This window comes from Artemia sp. Qi Xiang Cuo, chromosome 2 (genome assembly GCF_049724085.1).
Source record: "Artemia sp. Qi Xiang Cuo chromosome 2, ASM4972408v1, whole genome shotgun sequence".
Classification (NCBI taxonomy): domain Eukaryota; kingdom Metazoa; phylum Arthropoda; class Branchiopoda; order Anostraca; family Artemiidae; genus Artemia; species Artemia sp. Qi Xiang Cuo.
In genome coordinates, this window is record NC_142795.1 from 19611049 (window position 1) to 19636495 (window position 25447).

The following is a 25447-nucleotide window of genomic DNA, read 5'->3' on the forward strand; positions in this document are numbered from 1 at the left end:
GTTCTCTATTAACGGATACCCGTTTGACTAGTTTCCTTTAGCATCCCCCTATACAATATATCGCGTGGGTACCAGCTAATGCATAAGTATCAAATTTTTTTTAAGAACAACAAAGAGAGAAAAAAAAAATCTCAATTAAGAACAAACAAACTAGACTGCGGCCAGAAAAAAGAAAAAACTAACACGACGCGGATATTTCGCCTGTATAAAAACGAGGCGTCTTCAGCACAGAAGAAACAAACTAAAATAAACTAAAAACAAATAAAAGCACCACCAATATTAATAAAATGCAATTGTTGCAACTGATCCGCATAGGTCAAAGAAACTTTTAGAGTTGCTTCGATGAGTACACCAAATGAACAGTGATGCCAGGTGCCTGACCAAGGGAAGCGAAAATGCGCCGTCGGCGCATTTTCTCTATATTTTTTGGGTGGAGTTTGAAATTCAGGGTAAATTAGATCTTTCAGGAATGAGTGCAAAAAAAAAAAAAAAAAAAAAAAAAAAAAAAAAAAACAGAAAATAAGAGATAATGTTATCGGAAAGTGTGAATTTTGCTTTCCAGAATACTAGAACTCAAAATTGGTAGGATTCGGTCTTCATTGACAGATTTCGGCACCATATTCCAAAATCTGAAACAGTGAAGCATTTTTGACTGATTACTTGCGCTTTCGTGGTCGAAATTTTCTGTTCTCAGTCTCTAGCTTGACAAGAAGGATATTATCCTTAGTTCTCTGGTATGTCAGAGAATTAAATAAAAAAGGGAATTAAAGAAGATCTGACAAAAAAAAAAATACTTGCCAATATCTAAGGTGGTATTTTACATTACTTTCTGGCTAATATGATGAATTTTCCTTATCAATAACAGAAATTGTGATTAAATAACTAAAAAAAGAAATAGGGACTCAGTGTATTGATCGTACAAAATAGTTTAGTTACACGGAGATATGAAATTTAAAGGCACGCTCGACAAACATAACTAATACATGAAATTTTCTAATGAGTATGAAAAAAGAAGCATGATCCCTTAATGTCGTATCTCTGCAACATGTCATATAGTTAAGTAATATCAAGTTTTACTTCTTTATACAATGTTTTTATGGCAGTGCATCTAATCTGCAAAAAGATATAAATTCTCAAACTTAGTTATGAGAACAAAATGTTTCGTCGCTTTAAAAATATAAATTGGAACGACAAGAACGACCAAGTCAAAGATAAGAAATTAGACCGCCGTTATTAATGCAACTATCAATAAAATTGCAGGCTAAAGACAATGTTCTGAGATTTTGTCATGAAACAGAAGCCAAAGACACACATATGAGACAAAATTGTACTTGGTAAGGTCCTTCAACAGTTCCGATTGTTATTTTATTTGTGTTTTCCTTTTAATGAACTTCGAATAAGTTTTCTACATTTTTAGTCATATATTGTATTTATCTTCGACTAGTATTCAAGATCATTTTCAAAGTTAAACAGCAGGCCCTCCTTCTATATCGCCCAAAATTTCCTCAAGAGTTTTATCTTCATTTTTCATTATCACAGAATGGGTTCTTGATGTATAACATTTCAATAGTAGATCTATTCAGCATTCCTCGTATAGGATTTAAGCCCCTGCATTACTTCCTTAGCTATTTAGCTACAGTTAGATGGTCTTAATAGAATTAAGTATTTTGAGCTGTATTATCTTTCGAATTCGCTAATTGACAAGAATCACAACAGAAAACAATCTCTCGACGAAGGGGTTGCTGATGGGTAAGCTTAAGACAGAAAGCTGCTTGAGCTATGTCGAACAAAGGTCAGCTTTTCCCACTTTCTGTAATTTTTTTATCGAAATTTGACCACTTTCCCATTTGGTTTTTCACGCTAAGGACAATGTACGCTTTAATAATTTAAAATTTAGGTAGTCATGGAGCCAGGAATGCGATATGAGAATCCCTATGGGGTTCTGAAAATTCCATCTGTCTTTAAAGACAGATTCCTGAATCTGTCAGTAGAAGTTGTCAGTAAACACTACACTTTAAGATTTTGAGTTTTGTCATTGTAAGTGTGAAAGCAAAATGCGCCCACTTTAGGCCGAATTTTTTTGACACGCGCAAAATCGGCGCAATGCGCCAACTTCAATGCGCAATCACCTCAAAAAGCGCCCAAATGGCGTAAATGCGCGCCACCTGGCAACTATGAAACCAACTGGCTAACAAAGTATAAATATCGCAATGAAGTTAATTATTTTGTTGCGAAATAATCCTATTGTTAGCTACCATTGAAGCAATTCGTCTTAGTCAGGTAGGTAATCTCGTCCCCTGGTGATTTTGCAAAATCTTAATTTTACTGGCCGCTGTCTCGTTTGTTTGTTCTTCATTGTGATTTTTTCTCTCTCTTTGTTGTTCTTTGCCATGGCTGGCCTGTTCGGCTTGAGATCTTTCATAAAATTTTTTGTCAAGGTCGATCAAACCCCTAGCGAAAAAAAATATACCCAAGTGCCAAAAACATTCTTATTTTATATAAATAGCAAATATGTTTTCAAATACAATTTAAAACGGGTCAGCCTTAATACACACAAAAGTCACGCAAAAGATTTAAACTTTTGAGGGCAAATGCACCTGTAATGAATAAAGTTTATTTTGATCATGTATATCAACATTTGTCAAATGTCGAAAAAAGCATGGCTGGGATATATCACTCTTCTTTGGTAGTTTAAATTTCGCGGGCTTGGGCGGTGTTGTAGCTTTCAACAGTTTTTTGTTAGCTTTTGGCATAGAAAGAGAAATATTTGCAGGATTGGCTGTCAATTCTAAAAGTTTTTTATGGAAATTACAGGCGTGCTTTCCGTCATCAAAACTGAAACCAATCATTTGTCTATGGTCTGTTGATAACCGCATTGTATGAAATGTCTTATCAACGACGGTGTAACTACTTAAATTATCGATTATATCAGACCATAATGTAAAGCCAGTAGCACGCTCAGCCAGAATAATTTGTATATGCCTTTTGTTTCTGGATTTTGTAGCACCGGTATTTAACAAAAGAACAGGGATCCCAGTGAAACGAAGTTCCCATGCGGGAGTACTTGAGGAGTCAAGTAGGTTCTCTTGTGAGTGTCGAAGGGATGACTCACTTTTTGCAGTATATAAATTTGCAAGTGTTTTACAGACACAAACATCCGTTTTATTTCCTTTAAAGAAAGTTTCTACGCGCATTAGTTCTCTTTCTGTAACAAAACCTGTTTCAATTCCTTCATCTTTGTCATTCTTATAAACTGACAGGTTTCGCATGGAATTCGCTATATTCTTAATCGAACTTGCACTGACACGACGGATCACATTTCTATTCTGATTGCACTCAACCGAAGAAGAATATATTAGTTCAGGGGTTGTTGTCGAATGACCTGAGCTGGAACCTGCACCATAACCAGACTCAATGTCGTCTGTGTCGACATCTGTTGGCTGATAAACAAACAAGTGAGGCGTACTTGCATATTGACTAAATGTTTTCTGAACACCACCAGCATATGGTGCACCCTGATAAACACCGCGTTGATTCCACATGTTTTGGATTTGGCAGATGACAACAGAAACCCGGAAATCCTGAAAGAGATTAAAATGATCATTGATGCCTCAAGATTTTGCCTTTCCCACGGAAAAATAGCGGAAAAGGTAGTTAATACCAAAGCCGTAGGATGTATTTATAATATATACTAATACGAGCGGGGCACACATAAAAAAAGAGCTAATCATTGCTGAAAAATAAAAAAAGGCGGAGACATATCACTGTTACCCTTACAAAACAGCCCAATACCCAATCTTTCAAGAAGGGAGACTCAAAACTCCCTAAGCAAGCTTTTGCCTTTTTATGTGATGAAAAGCCAGCGTTGTTTTCGTAGTTACTTGCAAACAATAACAATAATTATAAAATTTTCATAGGCGTAACACTGATAAAATATAGAGCGCGAAGCTTCGACCAAATCTTTTAGGGATTTTGTCCCAAATAATAATATTTAAAGTCTGTTTTATACTTTTGTATGGCGTGAATTAAACTAAAATTTAGGGGCGGGTTATTTTTCTTTTTCTAAATTTATCAGTGAAAATACCAAAACAAGAATCATTTTAGAATAAAAATGCCCAAAAAGGGTATTTTTTAAAACCCCGGGCTACAAAATCTAGATAAGGGGGGGGGGGGGGAGATTTTTCTGATAACGGCCTAGCGGAGGTTTTGCCGACAAAACCACTTTGTTTCCGTTATTCACTTGCTGAAAACTAACCTCAGTTGTTTAGTATTTTTGTTTATTTTTGGTTCTTAGTTTCTTTTGTGTCATCCCCAGCCGCACAGTTATTGGACCTTTTAAAAAATGTGGAAGAAAATGGTTATCTCATCATTTTTGACTCATAAAAAGGATAAGAACTTTTAATTTGTAATAGAATGTTGATCTTCTTAAGATCCTCATGAACCATCCCTATTCCCGGTTATTGCAAATGATTTATAATAGCCGTGGTGATTCACCTAACCTGATGCTTCTTAGCCCTAAACAGTTTTGCGATTATTTTTGGACGAGTGAGCAGCACTCCATATTCCTGTTAAATATGTACCTGTCATATTCATGTCATATGTACTCGACTATTTTCCTCTAAAGTTCCTATTTATTCCCCATTAATACCCGTACAGTAAGTGTGGGGAAAGTTTGGTCCTCTTGTTCACAGAGCTTCTCAACAATTAGTTCAAATACTTCTCTCCGCCTGCTTTTATGCTCCACTTCAAACTTCACCTCATTCAACTCCGTTTTTATACCCCATTTTACTGAATTTATAAGATTTGCCATTTTGCACCGCTTAGTTTTTGAATTTTAAAATCATAATTTTAAAGCAGAAACTTATTAATTGCTGTAGACTTTGTCATCCTAAGCCTTCCCTTGCCTATAGTGGCAACTGTAGTTTGCCTTCTTCTGATGTCCTTGTTTGTTTTGCTGATGACAGCACACTTAGCACTTTGGGAAACTACGAATTCGAGCTTCGATTAATGTAAAATATGTTTGAGAGGGTGATTTTGTGGCTTGATGTTATCTATCTTACCCTAAATTTCTCTAAGTCCAGTTTTTTTTATTTCTTCGTGTGTTTCTCAGGTTTTTCCCCAGTTATCAGAAATTCACAAGCCAAATGGGATAATTCATAGATCTAAAGATCGATATGTTAGTTTTTTGTGAATTCTTGTTGATGAAAACCTATATTTCAAACGTCACATTGATTTTATTAAGATGAAGATATGAAGGAGTCTTGGTATTTTAAGGAAACTTAGATATGCTTTTCCTGGATCAATTTTGAAAAACCTTTTTCACTGCTTGATCCAATCTTACGTTTCTTACTGTCCAATTGTGTGGATGTAAACTTTTCCTTCACTGTTAAAACCACTTTCTAAGGTTTATAATAAAGCTAGAAACCTCATACAGGAAACTAATCGTTCATTAGTTATACCAATACTTGATCTTGAGTCACTATACATTCTTTCATGTGCATTTTTTACTTTTGCTCAGCTTCATGGTGACCTCTCCCGGCCCCTAAATGTGCCGCTATCTTTTACCTCTGATCAGAATAATTATAATCTTCGCAATATGACAAATCATGTTCAAGTTCCATTTACTCCTTGCATAAGGTCAGATTTTAATCCTCTAATGGCGTGTCATATTGTTTGGAATAAGTTGCCTGAATGAGCTCGAGGGTGCCACTGATTCGGTTTGTTTAAAAAAATTGTTAAAAAAGTTATTTTTATTTATGTTTTCATTTTATTTTTTTAGTCTATTCAATCTAATTAATTAATTTAGTTTATTTATTCTATTTTTTCTATAGTTTTCATTTTATCTATATTTTCTTCTTCTCCTTTGTATGTGAGTAAGTGATTTTAAACTTCCTTTTGTTTTTCATCTCTGAGTAAGAAATTCATTTGTCTTCCCCCTTTGTGCAGGCCAATGAGCCTTTGGGGGAATAATAACATGTAATATTGTATGTGTATATAATGAAGAATAAATCTTATCTTATAATTTTTGAAACTTGTTAGAAATTTGAACTCGCGATCTTTTCATTTAAATTTCGTTTTCGATTTTTTTAAACTTATTTCACATTTTGGTATGATTTTAATAAATTGTTTAAAAACTTTTTACACATGATGCAAGTCTAGAATACTGTACTAGTTAATTGCTTGATTCAAACCTAAAGAAAAGCCAATGATGCTCCTTTTTTATCAATCATAAAGATAGCAGATTTTTTTTAGGACTTTTTAATGACTGCTTTAGGAAAGAAGAGGCATATTGTTCCCTTGTTTATTTTCCCTACAGCCTACTCTTTACCATAATATAGTTACAGAAATGAGAACACTATGTCAGCCACGAAACCAAATGAGGCCTCCACAGAATGGCCATTCTATTAATGAAAAACATTCAACGAACAATAAATAAGATTCAACAATAATCAATAAGTAATATGAAGTAATATTAATTGGATTCATTTCTTATTAAATAAGTATAATAAGTTTTACTAAGTAAGAAGTAATTTATTAATATACTTTTAATAAGATCTCAGCCAAATATCTAAAGCTTCGATTAGTTTTTCGGGTAAAATAGTCCTACGATCAAAACCTTTTTTTGTCTGGTCATATTTACAAAACCTGCTTTGTACACAAACACAAGGCACAAGAATGCAAAGGTGGTTCAGGCATCGGGCACACCAATAGATACTACCCCTAAAAGTTCGACTGAAAACTGCATATCCATCAAATCTGTAAATCGTTTACCAATGATTCAAATAAGTACGGGGAGGTCCAATACCCGACCAAAGCAACAAGAAATTGTTGTCCTACACTTCGGTGTTAAAAGTGGGATTTGATTGGACTGACTTATCTTGTGAGCTCAATCGTCAAATTTTGGGGGGACTAATCCCTTTATTCTTTGGGTGTATGTCATAAATAAATACCAAATACGCCTGCCTTTTACTCGTTGTGTACTTACCTGTTGCTACCGTGTCAAGTTTTGAGCCAGTAAAAAGACAGCAAAGGTTACTTTCTGCATGAAATTTCACGATAGAAGAGTGAAAAATTGTTTGAGCCACAGTATTTTGTTTTACAAATAAACTCTCTGTTTTTTCTATGACTCAACATTCATCAGTAGCTTGATAATGTGAAACGTAATTCATTTCTTTTGCAAATCGATCCTTTCCCAATTTACTATGCCAAGAACGACTTCCTCATTGCCTTTATTATTTTTCATATTACGATCACACCTACAAATGATTGAAATGAACCATTACGTCAAAAGAAAAAAAATAATCAAGCTATGACCACAAACCGCCATCAATAATACTCACTACTCAGGATGGGAACGAGGCGTATGGTTAGACACGAGGGTATATAATCAAAATGCCGGGTTTACTATAGGAACCCATCAACTAAGAAACCTTCAAACATCATTGGAAGAGAAAATAAACACGCATATTTTGTATCAAAAATGCCAAGGACAAAACGACTGAAGAAAGCCATTGAAAAGAGCAAATTCACGGCTGCTCGAGTTACATTAGGTGAAAATCTGAGTCACCTAAAAAGATAATAGCAGTAGTACCTGTCTTCACTCAGGAGATGCATCTTAGGTCATTTAGTATCAATCTTACACACCAGAATACGCTTGGGGATAAATCAGGGGGGATACAATTTTATAAAAATATAAAGCAGTAGTAGGCCTGTAAATCCATGGTGTCTGACCTAACTAAGGAGTTACATGTCAGATTGAAAGGTTGTCCACTTTCAAAATCGTTTACACCAAGCGACACGCTCCCTGCGTAGCGCGTGTCCAACGCGTGCCGCGAAGAGGCTCAGCGTGTTGGAGCGAGTGTAGCTCCGAGAAGTACATCCAGTGGTTGATATATTAATGATGCATACCATTCAGTAGCCTACACACATGGGGGGGGGGTCTAAGAGCCATCCAAAGCACCCTCTTCTAGAGAACGTTTAGAAACAAAACGTAGAAATCCATATGTCTGGGCACCTCCTGAGGGTCTACACCAGTGTTTCTCAACCTTTTCACACTTGAGGAATACATCGATAAGTTGAATATCTCAAGGGACATCCGCGAAATAAACACAATATCTGTTTCATATTTTTAGCATACTTCGCTTCTACTCGATCTTTCTTGCCGAATCCTCTAGGGCCTTTCTATGGAAAGGCAGGGTTCTGAACAGGGCCTGTGACAATTCCATGAATTGGTCGAAAGTTTTGAATAACTTAATTTAAACATGTGGCAATTTTTCCGAAACACTTCATAATTAGCTGCTAAACTATTAATGCTGCTGATAGTAGCGATTTCGGTACTTGTGCATTATATGGTACACACGAAAGAAGTCAAGTTTGGTTAATGCTAATGAAATATAATAAAATAGGATAAATATGAAATAGTTTAGACACAAATTTGGCCTATATATTTGCACATTAGGGGGGGGGGGGTAAAGCACACCATATATTAAAAACATAACATAACCTAACCTAGGTACCTTCCCCTCCCTAAACCCCAAAACACAACAGTTTAAATATTGTAAACACAATTAGCAATCACGCTTTGCCATCCATTTATCTCTTGCAAATACCCGTTCGACGGGTTTCCACTAGTAGTTCCTTGTACAGTATATAGCGTCGTGTACCAGATAATGCACAAGAACCCCAATTTCTCACAGTCATGGTGATGAAAAAATTCTCTGGTCCTATAGACAGGGCCTTATCTAGGATATTTCTTCTGGGGAGGGGGGGGGGAGGTTAAAAAAAAAAATTTAAAAACAAATCAAAATTTGTTTATATTTATTTTTTTTACGTTTTTTACGATTCGGACAAACCTTTCAGGGGGAGGGGTTCAAACCTACTACCCCCCCCCCAGGATAAGTCCTTGCCTAAAGAGTTCTTCAATGAGCAAAGTCCGAGAGTCGAAGGTTTGTTTCGACAGTAGAATACTGAGTGGAGCTGTTTGGTCAAATAGTTTTTGATGTCGATCGTATCAAACAGTTCGTGGTAACGAACTGTAAGTAAGGAGCGACCCGGCTCAATGGTAACCGAAACTCTAGAAAACAGGTATTATTTTTTATACCAATAGCTACATCAAAAGAATCAGATTTCAATGCTGATTTCAAATATATAACTTTCATCAAGTTTAGTCCTAACCATCAAAAGTTTCGCGCCTGAGAAAATTTGGCTGATTTTCGAAAAAAGGGAGAAAAAACCCCTAAAAGTCATAGAACCTTGATAAAAATCACACCATCATATTCAACGTATCAGAGAATCCTACTGTAGAGGTTTTAAGCAAATATCTACAAAAATGTGGAATTTTGCATTTTTTGCCAGAAGAAAGATCACGGATGCGTGTTTATTTGTTTTTTTCCCAGGGGTGATCGTATCGACCCAGTGGTCCTAGAGTATCGTGGGAGGACTCATTGGATCGGAAATTAAAAGTTCTAGTGCCTTTTTTAAGTTACCAAAAAAATGGAGGGCAACTCCCACGCTCATTTTTTTCCCAGAGTCACCTGATCAAAATTTTGAAATAGCCATTTTGTTCAGCATGGTTGAAAATATGATAAATATTTCCTTTAGGATGACTTAATCTTCCGAAGTCCCCGGGGGAGGGCTGAAAGTTAAGAACTTTGCCCAATGTTAACATATAGTATTGGTTATTAGGAAGTATACAGACATTTTCAGGGAGGATTTTTTCTGGTAGTAGGGGGGTGGGTGGGTCGGGGGTTATGTGGGAGGATCTTTCCATGAAGGAAGTTTTCATGGGAAAGCGACATTGCTATGAAGGGGGCGCCGGATTTCTCAGCATTATTTAAAAAAAGATCAGAAATTAAATACAAAAAAAACAAGTTTTCCAACTGAAAATAAATAGTAACATCAAAACTTAAAACGAACAGAAAATATTACGTGTATGATTGGGTTCACCCCCTAGTCAGCACCTCGCTCTTTAAGCCAAATATTTTTTAGTACTTTCATAAGAGCTATTTATTCTAAATAACGGCATTTGTGATTAAGGGGTCCTTTTTAAAGAATTGGAACAAAATTCGAACTTTAGCTTAAAAAGCGAGGTATTGACTAGTAGGTGAGCCCCCTAGTATACGTATTACAAATCTATGCATATAGAAGTTCGTTACGTAAGTTAGTTCGTAAGTTACGTATATTTATTACTAATAAAAACGTCCGTAAATAAAATTAAACAAGTTTCGGGAAAGCCATTTAACCAAATAAAAGTAAAACTAATATGCAAAAAAAACAAAAAAATACAAAAAAACAAGTTTTCCAACTGACAATAAATAGTAACATCAAAACTTAAAACGAACAGAAAATATTACGTGCATGATTGGGTTCACCCCCTAGTCAGCACCTCGCTCTTTAAGCCAAATATTTTTTAGTACTTTCATAAGAGCTATTTATTCTAAATAACGGCATTTGTGATTAAGAGGTCCTTTTTAAAGAATTGGAACAAAATTCGAACTTTAGCTTAAAGAGCGAGGTATTGACTAGTAGGTGAGCCCCCTAGTATACGTATTAAAAACATATGAATATAGAATTCGTTACGTAAGTTAATTTGTAAGTTACGTATATTTATTACTAATGAAAACGTTCGTAAATAAAATGAAACAACTTTCGATAAAGCCATTTAACCAAATAAAAGTAAAATTAATACGCAAAAAAAACAAAAAAATACAAAAAAAACAAGTTTTCCAACTGACAATAAATAGTAACATCAAAACTTAAAACGAACAGAAAATATTACGTGCATGATTGGGTTCACCCCCTAGTCAGCACCTCGCTCTTTAAGCCAAATATTTTTTAGTACTTTCATAAGAGCTATTTATTCTAAATAACGGCATTTGTGATTAAGAGGTCCTTTTTAAAGAATTGGAACAAAATTCGAACTTTAGCTTAAAGAGCGAGGTATTGCCTAGTAGGCGAGCCCCCTAATATAAGTATTACAAATATATGAATAGAAAAGTTTGTTACGTAAGTTAATTTGTAAGTTACATATATTCATTACTAATGAAAACGTTCGTAAATAAACTTAAACAAGTTTCGAGAAAGCCATTTAACCAAATAAAAGTAAAATTAATACACAAATTTTGTTTTAATTATTCATGTACGGTGAGCCAAAATCAAAACCTGCATTAATTCAAAAACGTTCAAAAATCAAATTAAAAAAACAACTTTTTTTTACTAAAAGTAAGGAACGACGTTAAAACTTAAAACTAACAGAAATTATTCCTTATATGAAAGGGGTTGTCCCCTCCGCAACGCCTCACGCTTTACGCTACAGTTGGACTTTGTCAAAACTATTTTTTTTAAACAATAAAAAACTTTAGCGTAAAGAGCGCGGCGTTGAGGAGGGGACAGCCCCTTTCATACAGAATAATTTCTGTTCGTTTTAAGTTTTAACGTCGTTCCTTACTTTCAGTTAAAAAAACTTGTTTTTTTTTATTTAATTTACTTCTTAGATTGCCTGCTGCTTGCAATAAGGTAACAGATCAGGGAACATTTAAGAGATTAATGTAGATATATAGCAAAATACGGATATATTGGACTAAACGAGTTTTAAACAACCTCTCCTGGTACTTAATAAGAATCCGGTAAGTACGCGAGAGGTGTAAACTTTGGAAATAGGTTTTTCTTGCTTAAAACCAATAATTAAGATTCTAAATATATGTCGGAGATTCGTATGTGTAATTTTTCCCATGGTCACTTGTAACCGGAATGAAACCATTATCTAAAATGCAAATTGTCAACAATTCACAACCCCACTTCTTAGAAATTCTCTTTATCAGATGTTTACAGTTCTGTCAAGTGGCCAAATGTGTATCTGAATATAAGATACCAAATTAGATTATTTGAGGCAGCTAGAATTCTGTATCTGTCCTTGCCATATGTACCCTCACTGTATTATATGTATAAATAAACGTTTTATACTCTGAACACAGACTATGTGATGGTTAGAGGCTCTAGGCATCCTCCACCGGTAGAACCCAGATAATAGGCCAACGCTACCATAAGGCCATAAGGCCCTAAAGAGAAGAAGTCTCACTGTACAGAGAAATAGACAATTCACAGAGAAGTAAACAAAGAAAATTTACAAAGTGGTGCAGCGGTTTTTGCCGGAGAGGATTGCAGTTAACATTTTCTTTTGAGGCCCGTCACCTACAAGATTGCAGTAAACATTTTATTTTGAGGCCCGTCACCTACAGTGTCGTCGTTCCAACTTCAGTTCCAGGTTCCAGTTCAGATCTACTTCAGTTCCAGGTTCCAGCTTCAGTTCCAGGTTCCAGTTCAGTTCTAGGTTCCAGCTTCAGTTCCAGGTTCCAGCTTCAGTTCCAGCTTCAGTTCCAGGTTCCAGGTTCCCGCTTCAATTTAAGGTTCCCGCTCCAGATTTCAGTTTTTGAAAAAAAAAGTGAAGAATGTCGAAGGACAATTTACGAAAGTAAGTCACGCATTTTCAGTTCGCACGAGAGTAGAAAATCTGTTAGGAGTGTTGAATAACGATTTTTCCTTGTTTTTAGAGCGTTGAATTAATTAATTTGTTTTAATAATTCTTTTTTTCTCTCGTTTAAAATGAGTGCAATTCCAATTTTAGATCCTTCAGATCCTGAATTTAACAAAGATATTGCTTCATCCTTTTTCAAAGAAATAAGAAGTAAAGGTTTAAATATCCCTTTGAATTTTGATTCTTCAAGTCGGGATTATAATCCCACTTTAATCATAAAATTTTTGACTACTGTGGGTAATTTAATGGCTAAAGAAAATGCCACGGAAAGAAGTAGTGTAAATATGGGGGATAATTCTGAGGATGATATAACAGATTAACCTATTGAGGATAAGAGCAACAAGAATTTGAATCAAAGAATAATTGGGTCAGTAATGGATCCCCTGGGAAATATTCCAGTTCTTGAAAATGCAAAATTTATAAAACCTTTTTTTAGCCAATTGAGAAGGGTAAAAACATTGCTAGGCTGGTCAGACTCGCAGGTGATAGATGCAGTACCGCTTAGAGCAACAGGACCATTACTTAATTTTTTTGAGGATAGGGATTCCTCCAATATTATAAATTTAGAGGAACTTGAAAAGGAAATGACGCAGGCATATTTACCAGGAAAGACAGCTGGAAAGAAATTCAAAGATTTAGCTGAATTGAGGCAATTATCCAATGAAACAGTGTATCAGTTTTATAAGAGGGTGGAGATTGCAACAAAATATCGATCGGGGTATGGAAGATTAATAGGTTTATCTGATAGTATAGGCCTGGATTGTTTTATTGAAGGGTCGAGATTAAATATTAAGAGATATTTATTAGAACACAAGGATGCTTATAATTCACTCTCTGAAGCGTATAAGATAGCGCATCGTTTTGAAGCTATTGAAAATGCAATTGGTGAAGAAAAGCAGGAATTTTTTCAGCAACCGTAGATGCTGAATTTCGTTGGAGAGGAAAGAATGAAGAACTCCGTCAGAACTGGCCTGATGTAAAACGTGACCAGGGGGATAGGCATATTTTTTTTAGTGCAGGATGTAGAGGTCATATTAGGAATTTAAGCAGAAATTTTCGGAAAAAAAATTATGACGAGAAGCTGAGAATTTTTTATAAGGCATTGATCTAGAAAGGTATATTATCAAGAGAGACAAGAAATTTATTATAAGGAACCGACGTAATGAGGCGTTGTGTCGAGAGAGATTAGGCTGGTGAAGGGGCGGACGACGGTCGACCGACGGACCAGCGGTTAACGGGTTTCAGAGGATCCTGGGAAAGGAAGGTCTGAGCGGTTAACGGGTTCAGAGGATCCTGGGAAAGGAAGCTCTGAGCTCCCATGGGCGAAGAGAGAGGTAGCCGGTGGAGCACTGAACCTCAAAAACCCTGCAGGTTTGTACCATGGAAAATAGTCGACAGGGCGGAAAAGAGCGTGCCAGAAGTCGACAGGGCGGAAAAGAGTTCCCTGCCAGAGAGAAAAATAGGCGACAGGGCGGAAAAGAGTTCCGTGCCAGGAGTCGAAAGGGCGGAAAAGAGTTCCGTGCCAGGGGGAGTGACAGATAACAATTTTGTGTCTTGGCTGTTGAAAATTTTTGACGGCCTGTTTCAGAAGGAAGGTGTTCTTTATTGTTATCTGCTATGAGGCGTTGGCAAGGACAAAGGTTGCCCTAGAACAGCTAAAATAGTCTTGCCAAGGGTCCTAGTAGATTCGGCAATAAAACTGGCTCATGATCACTTACTCATTGGTGGTCACATGTCTATGGAGAAGACATTAGATCGAGTGAGCCGTATCTTTGTATTTGATGGAATGAGTGCAAAGTTCGAGAGCATAGCGAGAACTGTAATTTGTGCTTACGTAGGAATAAAATGCATCGTAACGTGAAACCTACGTTAGGAAAAATGAAGAGCCGAAATACCCATTCCGTGTGTTTAAACTTTTGGTTGTTCAAAATTGTCTTGAGCAACCAGTAATAACAAATAAATCAATATCGGAAGAATAAAGAACCGTAGAATTGGAGATAGATAATCGTGGGCATAGGAGAACCAATTTAACATCATCTGTATACCAGCTTCCAGGGGACATCCCAGTAGTAACTTCTGAAATAATGGAGGATAGCTCCGTTTCTAGCGAACAACATGAGGTTCAAATGGAGCCTAGTCTAGTTAGTGTAGAAGTAGATAAAGGGGAAATAGAGGTTAAGGCAGGCTCGAGTGGAGAATCAAGTAGTCTTAGGAGAAGCAATAGGAAAACAGGAAATAAACCTCCAGGTTATTATAGAGAGTATTGAAACAATTGTAGAGAGATAAGTAGAGTAAGATGATTGTAGAGATTAGTATGTTATTGCAGTACAAACGGTGTTGGGAATCGATGTCCAGTCAACATGAGGATGTAGCTAGTTTTTATGCTTATTAATTAGACAGGAGAAATGCTTTCTTTGAACTAGGAAAGATAGAGAGATAAAAATGACAAGCGAAAGATGTTTGACCAACATTTCTCAAATGATGTATTTACTTCCTTTTGATATCTTATGGATAGTAAAATAACCGAATAATTTGGAAAAAAAGAAAGAATTAAAGCTTTGGTATAAGGAAAGTAAAAGAAAATCTCATTGTGTTTCTGTCGAAGATTATCATTTTTGTTCAAGTGTTCTGTTCAAATTTAAATTCTTTTAAAAGATATTCTGACGGTGTGCAAATTTTTATATTAGGTGTAGCTATGCGAATTTTATGCGAACTTAGCATGACAATATAAAGTGAAATGTAAGTGACAATTGGGAAAATATTTTCTTGTGTCTTGTTGATTCAGTTTTAGTGTCAGTATTTTATTTTATGTTCTTGTTAAGTGTACCTTTGTTTGAGGATAGAAAATCGTTTTTTTTTTTGGAAAAAAAAAGATTTTTAAAACCCCGGGGAAAATCCGTAAACTTTGGAAATATGTTTTATTTCTTAAAACCAATAATTAAGATTCTAAATATGTCGGTGATTCGTATGTGTAATTTTTCCCATGGTTACTTGTACCCGGAATGAAAACATTATCTAAAATGCAAATTGTCAACAATTCACACCCCCACTTCTTAGAAATTCTCTTTATCAGATGTTTACAGTTCTGTCAAGTGGCCAAATGTGTATCTGAATATACGATACCAAATTAGATTATTTGAGGCAGTTCGAATTCTGTATCTGTCCTAGGCATATGTACCTTCACTGTATTATATGTATAAATAAACGTTTTATACTCTGAACACAGACTATGTGATGGTTAGAGGTTCTAGGCATCCTCCACCGGTAGAACCCAGATAATAGGCCAACGCTACCATAAGGCCCTAAAGAGAAGAAGTCTCACTGTACAGAGAAATAGACAATTCACATAGAAGTGAACAAAGAAACTTTACAGAGGAGAAGTTTCGTAAATGCTAATGATATAAGATAAAATAGGATAAAAATATAATAGTTCAGTAACAAATTTGGGCTATATATTTGCACATTAGAGGGGGGGGGGGTAGAGCATAGCATATATTAAATACAGAACCAAACCTAGGTACCTTTTATTCCACCTAAACCGTTATATACAGCGTTATATACAACCGTTATATTCCCCCTAAACCGTTATATGGCCTACATGTTTATACAGCGTCTCGTATAAGTACCGCGTAATGCCTATCTCATTTCGCAATACAATTCTCGAGTACTTACCGAATTCCTAACAAGTACCCCTCTAGTTGTGTAGATAATATTCCTTTTGACTCATCCCTGAAGGAAAAAAGAGCTTCTATTAAAAGAAACTCATCTGTAGCCTAACCTTATTTAACTCTCGGATGTGAATACCTATGTACTCACATAGGTGAATACATACATTCACATATGTATTATACATTTTTTTTTTCTCGACCTGCCATTTTTTATCTGCTTGTTGTTTGTTTTGTTTCTTTTTTGTTAATTGACACTAAAGTACGAATTCGGCCCATTTGGGCTTGTGATAGCCATTTTAAGCAACAAATCTTATCTTATGCGTATTTATCTCTGAAGAAAATATTTTATTTTGGGATTTCAGACAATTTTTTGAGCATAGGATGCCCTTTTGTAAAGGGAGAATTATTAAAATGTTCGCAATCTAAAGAAATTTAGGGTATGAGCCCTCTGGACTACTTGAGGGTCAGATATCTCTTTGGATCTTAGCCAGCTTGATGAGTCCTTGATCCCAACAACATTTCTCTCAAAAACCTAATACTGAAGGTTTTCAGCTCCCCGTCTTAAAAATCCCAAAAAATCATATTTTACCTTGGGTAGCACTGATGTGTCATTTTCCCACCTTTTTTCTCTGCCACTAAAGAGTCTGAGAAAATTCATTTAGAGCCTTAATTGTGGAAACGAAATTCATATGAGTGACGTCATACTACTCTGAACAGCTAAAGGAAAAGGCACGGAAAAAGAAACAATAAAAATGACATTGAATTACAAACTAAAATGTTGAACACCGAAATTTGCGGTTTGAAGACAAAGCAAAATTTCTGAACATGTTAGTTGACCGTGTGTGAGTCTGTGATTGATAAAAAGGAAGGAGCAATTAATATGTAGTATCTATGACACGCTATATATATATATATATATATATATATATAAGGGCCAGGACGAGTCCTGGACTTTGAATATGATCCCAAGACAAAGAAGCAATCTTCCGATTGGCACATGTCGGTGTCTCCTCGCCCAAAAAAGGATGTATGTATATGTATAATGTATATATATATATATATATATATATATATATATATATATATATATATATATATATATATATATATATATATATATATATATATATATATATATTAGGCCACCATTAAGAATAAAATTACTTTGATACAGGTTCCAGGTCAATTTGAATTCAAAAGCGATGACAAAGAGAATGGTAAACTTATAAAAGTTGTGTTCTTTTGCTATTTAACGCGGGAAGATAGGGAGAGTAGGCCCACTAGGGATAGCATTATACTTCCTTTACCCTCCACTGCATTTTAACGTACTTGGAAAGACAAGAATCCAGTAGTTTTGGGTCTACAATGTTGCCAAGTGGTAGAGGTGGTTGTTGTGACCTTAGCACTAATTTTCATTCTTGCAAGTCCCCCAAACTCTCTGAGTGATTATATAAAGCAGGTGAAGCAGCCAAACTCGGGCTAAAAATTGCAAAGGTCTGCTATGGACTAAATCCTTTTATTCCTATATCATGGAGCTGCTGGAATGTTGGATAATGAATGGTTAAGCGGAAGTAACGGGATGTTTTGAGACTGGGTAAGCTCTCCATGGCCCCGCACCTATTAAACGTCCACTACTACTGAGAAGGTCTCGAATGATACCATTGGTTGGCAATTCTTGAGAGCATCTTTTCCGAATTGGGCGAGCCAAGTTCTCATTTTGTCGGAGTTGTGTGATCCTTGGAAGTTAGGTGATGTCTAATACAGTGGATTATCCAGCTAGGAAAAGATACTAACTAAAGATTTAGAACTGAATTTTTGTTTGGAGAACATGATAACAGTAAAGTGCCAACCAGCAGGGAAAGCTTATGCACAAAATACCGGTACTTGTATGGAATCCGGTACACAGGCGAGATGTGAAGTTTGATTACTGCTGATAAAAAAATAGGATGAAAATATAATAGTTTAGAAACAAATTTGGGCTATATGTGTACACATTAGGGGGGATGGGGGAGGTAAAGCATAGCATATATCAAATACGTAACCTAACTTAAACTAGCTACCTTTTAGCCCCCCTAAGCCCCAAAAAACTAAAGTTTAAATCTTTGTCACGGAGTGAGCAACATCTCACAAACCTGTTTACCAATAGCAGCTCAGAGATTTCGATGCGGTATTTCATCGCGTGTTTACCCGATTCCATAGGCCTACAAGTACCAAAATACCATATCCATTATATTGGCCTCTTCAACCTTAAGGGATATATAGCTTTAACTTATTTTTTAGGGTATGGAGGCAATGGGTCTTTGTACCCTCAGCCCTGAGTATTGAAGGCTACATATGCCCTGAGTACTGAATACCGCAATACTCCATATGAAGGTATGAATACCGATGTAAACATTTTTTTCATTGGCTCTTTTCTTTTTACTGAAAATTGTTAATGGCCGAAACGGCGATGCAGCCTTTTTCAGCTTATGAACATTCCGAGAGTATTTGGAAATGGTCTTACTGATTAAATGTTAAGTCGGTGAAAATCCTTTAAGGTCAGACCATGAATTTTCTAAACCAAAACACCTGTAGCACAAAATTCACATATGATTTCCGCCGAAGTTTGTTTCTAAAGATTTTTGTGCTTACTGACTACAAACCCGAGAGATTAAGTACCGTACATACTTGATAAACAGTGTTTGATTTCCAGAAAATGTGGTAAAACTGAAAAACCGAGCTTGTTGATTATAAATTAGAATTAGGTGTAACCTAAGGAAACAGTGAATATGTTACATCTTTTTGAAAATTAGAATCAAGCAAAGGATTTGTGTTATTGGAAGGCCCTAAGTTGGGCTCTTGAGCCCCTGTCCCGTCCAACGCCATCCCTCCTTGCCAACTACTGTTTTGAGTTAATAACGATTTGTTTTCTAAAAATAGGCTGAATCCTTTTAATCTTCATAATAGTTAATAATAATTACTAAAACTCCAATATAATCACTCCAGATGATTACGCAACCATGTTTTAGATTTGGCGGTGTAAGGAATAAGTCGTCAGTGAAATTTATTAAGGAAAACTTAACATTTTCTCTCATTTTCTATTGCGTCATTTGCCATGAATCCAAACATTGCATTAAGCAATAAAAAGAGAAAATTGGCAGGCGTGTTCAGGCACGTACATATACGTTTATGTTGAGAGCAGACACATTAGGGGGGTCAGATCTTAAAAAAACGCACGAATAGGCTACTTATATGCAAAATGTGGACTTCAGAGCCCCTCGACCACAACCTTGTATATTGCGTCTGGAGAAAACTGAGCTTTAATACAAAATGTTTTAAAATAGCGCCTGTTTGATTCCTGGAAGATTCATTGAAATGCGGGATCTGTCAAGCTATGAAATAATCTACTTGCGGGCGAGCGTGCAGGATTTTTTTTTTGGAGGGGCGTTATTTCAGGGGAACAAGGTCCGCAAAACGCGTTTTGCGGAAATGATGCATGGAATCATTAGGTGGATCATTTCAGCTGAGGAACGACCAGGCTCTAGATGTAGAGTGGATCGTAGTATCAAGCCGTTCGTGGTAACGAACTGTAAGTAAGGAGCGGTCCGGATTCATAGTAACCAAAACTCTAAAAAACGGAATACCAATAGATACATCAAGAGAATCAGATTTATGCTGATTTCAAATATATAAATTTCATCAAGTTTAGTCTTACCCATCAAAAGTTACACGCCTGAGAAAATTTGCGTTATTTTCGGAAAAGTGGGAAACGCCCCCTAAAAGCAATAGAACTTTAATGAAAATCACACCATCAGATTCAGCGCATCACAGAACCTTACTATAGAAGTTTCAAGATCATATCTGCAAAAATGTGGAATTTTGTATTTTTTGCCAGAAGAAAGATCACGGATGCGTGTTTATTATTTTTTCTTCTGGGGTGATCGTATCGACCCAGTGGTCCTAGAATATCTCGGGAGGGCTCATTCGAACGGAAATTAAAAGTTCTAGTGCCCTTTTTAAGTGAACAAAAAATGAAAGGCAACAAGGCCCCCTCCCACGCGCATTTTTTCCCAAAGTCACCCGATCAAAATTTTGAGATAGCCATTTTGTTCTTCATGGTCGAAAAATACAATAACTATGTCTTTGAGGATGACTTAATCCCCCACAGTCCCCGGGGGAAGGTCTGCAAGTTATGAACTTTGCCCAATGTTTACATATAGTATTGGTTATTGGGAAGTACACAGAAGTTTCCAGGGGGGATTTTTTTCTGGTAGTTGGGGAGAGGGAGGATTTACGCGGGAGGATCTTACCATGGGGGAAGGGACATTACTATGAGGGGGGTGTCGGATTTCCCAGCATTATTTAAAAAAAAGATCAGAAATTATAATTTAAAAAAAAACAATTTTTTCAACTGAAAGTAAGGAGCACCATCAAAACTGAAAACGAACAGAAATTATTACGTATATGATTGGGTCCCTAGTCATTACCTCGCTCTTTACGCTAATTTTTTTGTACTTTCATCAAAGCTATTTATTCTAATTAACGGCCTTTGTGCTTAAGGGGTCATTCTTAAAGAATTGGAAGAAAATTTGAACTTTAGCGTAAAGAGCGAGGTATTGACTAGGGGGCGAAGCTCCTAATATACGTAATAAAAATATACGAATATAGAAGTTCGTCAGCCTCCTCTTATTAAACTAGGGTTAAAAGTAAATGGTACGAGAATCCTCCTGAAAGTGATTCCGTTGTCTGTTTCTATCTCCTCTGCAAGTTTGCCATAATTTTAATTAATTCTTATTTCGTTGACTAAGTGGGTACGGTGTATAATCATGTTTAGACTACTAGTTATCCCTCTGCCATGGGTAAAAAACAAAAATGGATAAACAAACTAAAAATCAAGCTATGAATTATGATCTGTCAGGGATATGCACAGTGCCCCCTCCCCCGCAAATCTTAAATTGTTTCCCATTTTCTTGGCCCTCCTTATTCAGATTAAACAATTATGATTTGTTCTTGTATTATTGCCCCCCCCCCCAAAAAAACATAAAAATTATATTATTGCCCCCCCCCCTGTCACTCGTTTTTTCACGGTACAGATTAGGCGGCGGATTTCACATCGTCAAATTTGTGAAGTTTACGGAGGAAATGCGATGAGCGATCTGATGGTTAGAAAATAGGTGCGACTTTTCACTGAAGGCCATGCAAATATTAATGATGACGAAAGAATTGGTTGACCATTCTTAATAAATGATGATTGAAAGGAAAAAAAAACTGAGAATTCACCATGACATCACTACCAATACACTTCCCCCGAATTTCTCGTTCTTTTCAAAAACTAAGGTACTTATGCATTATACGGTACCCACGAAAGAAGTCAAGTTTGGTTAATACTAATGAAATAAAATAAAAAAATAGGATGAATATATAATAGTTCAGAAACAAATTTGGGCTTTATATTTTCACATTAGGGGGGTGGGGTTAAAGCATAGCATATATTAAATACATAACCTAACCTAGGTACCTTCACCTCACCCCCAAAACCCCAAAAAACAACGGTTTAAATATCGTAAACGCAATAACAAACCACGCTTTGCGTATCATTTATCTAGCAAATACCCGTTTGTCTGGTTTTCTTATACAGTATATAGCGGTGAGTACCGCATAATGCATAAGTATCAAAACTAAAATGTGACTAAAGGTTTCGCAAAAACTTTGACGAAATATACATGAAAAAAGTTAGTAACACATGGTTGCAAGGGAAGTCAAATAGAAGGGGACAGGAGCACCTGCCCCTAGATTTTCCCCTAATGCCCTTTTCAGCATTTCCACAGAAAAATATCTTTATTTGGTATCTTAAATTGAAAAACTGAAGAAAAATTGTCCCCTAGATTTTGGAATGCACCTCCCTCAAATGGTGGTTGAGATCAAAAGCAATAACTTTCTATTATGAAGGAATATAAAAACTAGTTCCCTGTATATGGCGAATGCTTTAAACAATGGCGGCAACTATTTTGAAAGAAAGCTTTTTATTTGTACTTAATATTCCAATACCGTTTTTTAAAAATACATTTGACTTGTTTTTATGGCACAACGGAACTTGCTTTCTAAACGTCCTTTTCACAATGTCCAACAATTTTGCTTTTAAGAGGGCTACAACCAGGGGCGTAATTTGCTAAGTTGGAGGGGAGCAACTGCCCCCTCCACACCCAATTTTACCCCCCCCCCCATCCATGCCTTAGTTTGCCCCCCCCCCCTCCAACTGAAATTTAGTCTATGCAAAAAATCTTCAAAACTAAGGTAAGGCTGCATAATTCGGGTAACTCAGTGTAAAGGCAGCCCGGTACTCTCATTAGCTGGACTCTTTTATATAGTGTTAGTTTGGTTAATGTTAATGAAATGAAATAAAATAGGATGACAATATAATAGTTTAGAAACAGATTTGGGCTATATATTTACACATTAGGGGGGGGGGGGCTAAGCATAGCCTAGCATATATTAAAACTTTCAGCGATTGGTCTACAGGCTAAAGTAGCCTATGCCCCGGCAAGGCATTTTGAAATACCCACTTCCACTCGTCCCTCAAGAGGGTCCTGACCTTTTATTACTTTTAAAAATAGGCCTATGTGTGTTATAAAAGTGAAACCTTGCAAAATAGATCTTCTGCTTATATGAAGTACAAAAAAAATTGTTTTCAGCTGAACAAAATTGCTCAATAACAATTTATGAAGTTCTTAAGATCTACAAATATATATACAGATTTAATAAATATTAATATGGCCTATAAATCTTATAAAATAATAATAATTGCATTTTCAGAGCTGGAGCCAGGTACGAAGAAATTGGCAGCTGAAAATTGAGCCAAAACGCTTCTTTGTTAAAATTTCAACTTGTCATGTAGGCAATTTGGTCAATATATACGAAATCATATTATTGAGTTAGGACTAAAGTGAATACACCATTCGATGCCTTTTTTATGCTGATTATAAATATAATAATCATTTCTATTGGCAATGAATTTTAGCCCGCCCCCCTATATAGGCTATACCAATTCCGGGTTAGGTTAGGTTGGGTTAGGTTAGGTATAGCATAGCCTATATAGGGAGGGGGGGCTGGAATTAATTTCCGATAGAAATACTTAGTATATTCGTAATCAGCATAAAAAAAGGCAGCGAATGGTGTATTCACTTTATTCCTAACTCAATAATATGATTTCGTATATATTGACCGGCAATTTTTAGGATTCTCTAGAGGGAGAAGGAGTGGAGGTAGGTACTTCAAAATACCTTCCCGGGACATACTTTAGCCTTCCCTGAAAGTTTCATTTTCCTAACCTCACCCCTTTCTGAGATAGCAAAGAGTAGAAAGTTACCCCCCCCCCCCAACATCTTCGCGAATAGGAGCACCTGGATTGGAGAACGGGATACCACCAGATGGATAATTTGACATTATACAAATCTTTACAATCTTTAAATTAGCCAACCGACCAACCAGTATTTAAAGCCTAGGAGTCCAGCTGGACATAAGGAAACATAGCCTATTAAGAAAACAATTCCTACTCCATAGTATGCAGAATAATCCTAGTTGACACATTTTGCAGGGGGAGATCCTTTATCTTCTTTTCCAGTTTTCTAAGAAATTCATGGATTTTCTAGAACCTATATAGTATATATTCACAGTATATATACCCCCACCCCCCTAATGTGCAAATATATACCTAGAATTACATCCTCAATCTAAATATAACATCCATTTGCATCATAAATGACATTTACTCTCATATTAGCCATGTGGTGGATGTCCATTGGAGAACATATACAACTCTAAGCTATATCTTACCTTCAAAGCGTAGGGTAAGTTAAATCCAAGTTACTTCTTTCATAGCCAAGCTCAGACTATTTTCTGAATTTCAATTATATCCTTTAAAAACTAAATTATTCCAAAACACACTAAAAAAGTCAAATTTTAGCACCGGATAGCTTCAAAAATGCTCCGTCTATTACAAGATACATATCTCAGAGCTTCAACACAAAGACTGCCTGAATAATCCAAGCAAGAGACAGGTTTCAAAGACAAGCATCAAGCCCACATGCTGACTCATCCCGAACGAAAAGGGTAGGTAATTGAGCCTGCATTTTTTCTTTACTTACCAATTAATAAGTGATAATTACGAAGGCTTAATCTACACCAGTCCAAAGAGCTAATTGTGATTAAGGTACTTATTTAGTATCCAGTAAATACGCAATTAGTGAAGTTTTGTTAATGCTAATGAAATAAAACAAAATACGATAAAAATACAATAGTTCAGAAACAAATTTGGGCTATACATTTGCACATTAGGAGGGTGGAAGTAAAACTCAACATATATTAAATACGTAACCTAACCTAGGCACATTTTTTGCCCCTTCAACTCCAAAAAACTAAAGTTTAAATCTTTGTCACAGAGTGAGCAATACCTCAATTCTATGGGTTCTTGCAATCCCATAGAAAATTTTAAACTAATTAAAAGTGTTGTTCACTTCTGCTAATAGATTAAATTAAAAAAAAATCAACTGAAAGTAAGCAGCAACATTAAAACTTGAAACGAAGAGAAATTATCCCGTTTGGATGACAAAACAAGAAATACGTAAACCACTTAACAGAGAGTAAACAGAACTTAAATTATAGCAGGTCTACATACCTAATGTGTTAGGTACAATTATTCTGCATAATATGTAGTAAGAATTGTTGGTTCTTGTGCACTTTATGGTACACACTGCTATATATTGTACAAGGAACTACTAATGGATACCCGCTAAACGAGTGTTTGCAAGACGTAAATTGATTGCAAAGCGTCATTTCTCATTGCGTTTACAATATTCAAAATGTTTTTTTGGGGTTTAGGGGGGAGGTGCCTAGGTTAGGATAGGTCACGTATTTAATATATGCTATGTTTTATCCCCCCACCCCTCCCCTAATGTGCAAATATATGGCCCAAATTTGTTTATAAAATATTATATATCCATCCTATTTTATTATATTTCATTAGCATTAACAAAACTTGACTTAACGGTGTGTACCATAAAATGCACAAGTAGCGAATTGTTTTCTAACTTCACACTGTCCAATACTTTACCTTCACCCCCTAATGTGCAAATTTATAGCCCAAATTGTATATTTTCCATACAGAAATTTCTATTCCATCACTTCTCTTTGTCTTGTCTCACACTAAGCTGAAAGAAACTAACGAAAAAAACGGTTCTATAATGCGTCGATTAATGAACAATATTAGGTA

General features: G+C 35.9%; 1 protein-coding gene and 1 long non-coding RNA gene across 2 annotated transcripts in view; one reads left to right on the forward strand and one right to left on the reverse strand.

Annotated features, from left to right (window-relative positions):
- Nucleotides 1–2475: 2475 nt before the first annotated feature.
- On the reverse strand, nucleotides 2476–24176 carry MESR3 (misexpression suppressor of ras 3). The gene is made up of 2 exons (XM_089099537.1): nucleotides 24013–24176; nucleotides 2476–3581 (listed from the first exon to the last, which is right to left on the reverse strand). The coding sequence occupies exon 2, from the start codon at nucleotides 3540–3542 to the stop codon at nucleotides 2574–2576; it is 969 nt and encodes a 322-aa protein (XP_088955663.1). The 5' UTR covers nucleotides 3543–3581; nucleotides 24013–24176; the 3' UTR covers nucleotides 2476–2573.
- Nucleotides 24156–25447, forward strand: part of LOC148954980 (uncharacterized) — a 147894-nt gene continuing 146602 nt past the window's right edge. Inside the window, exon 1 of the long non-coding RNA XR_016142772.1 lies at nucleotides 24156–24288. This is a non-coding gene — a long non-coding RNA (uncharacterized LOC148954980). The remainder of the gene's footprint in view (nucleotides 24289–25447) is intronic.

What these genes read in the sequence shown, in the direction of transcription:
- MESR3 (XM_089099537.1), bottom strand. Translation starts at nt 3,542, where the DNA reads ATGTGGAATCAACGCGGTGTTTATCAGGGTGCACCATATGCTGGTGGT.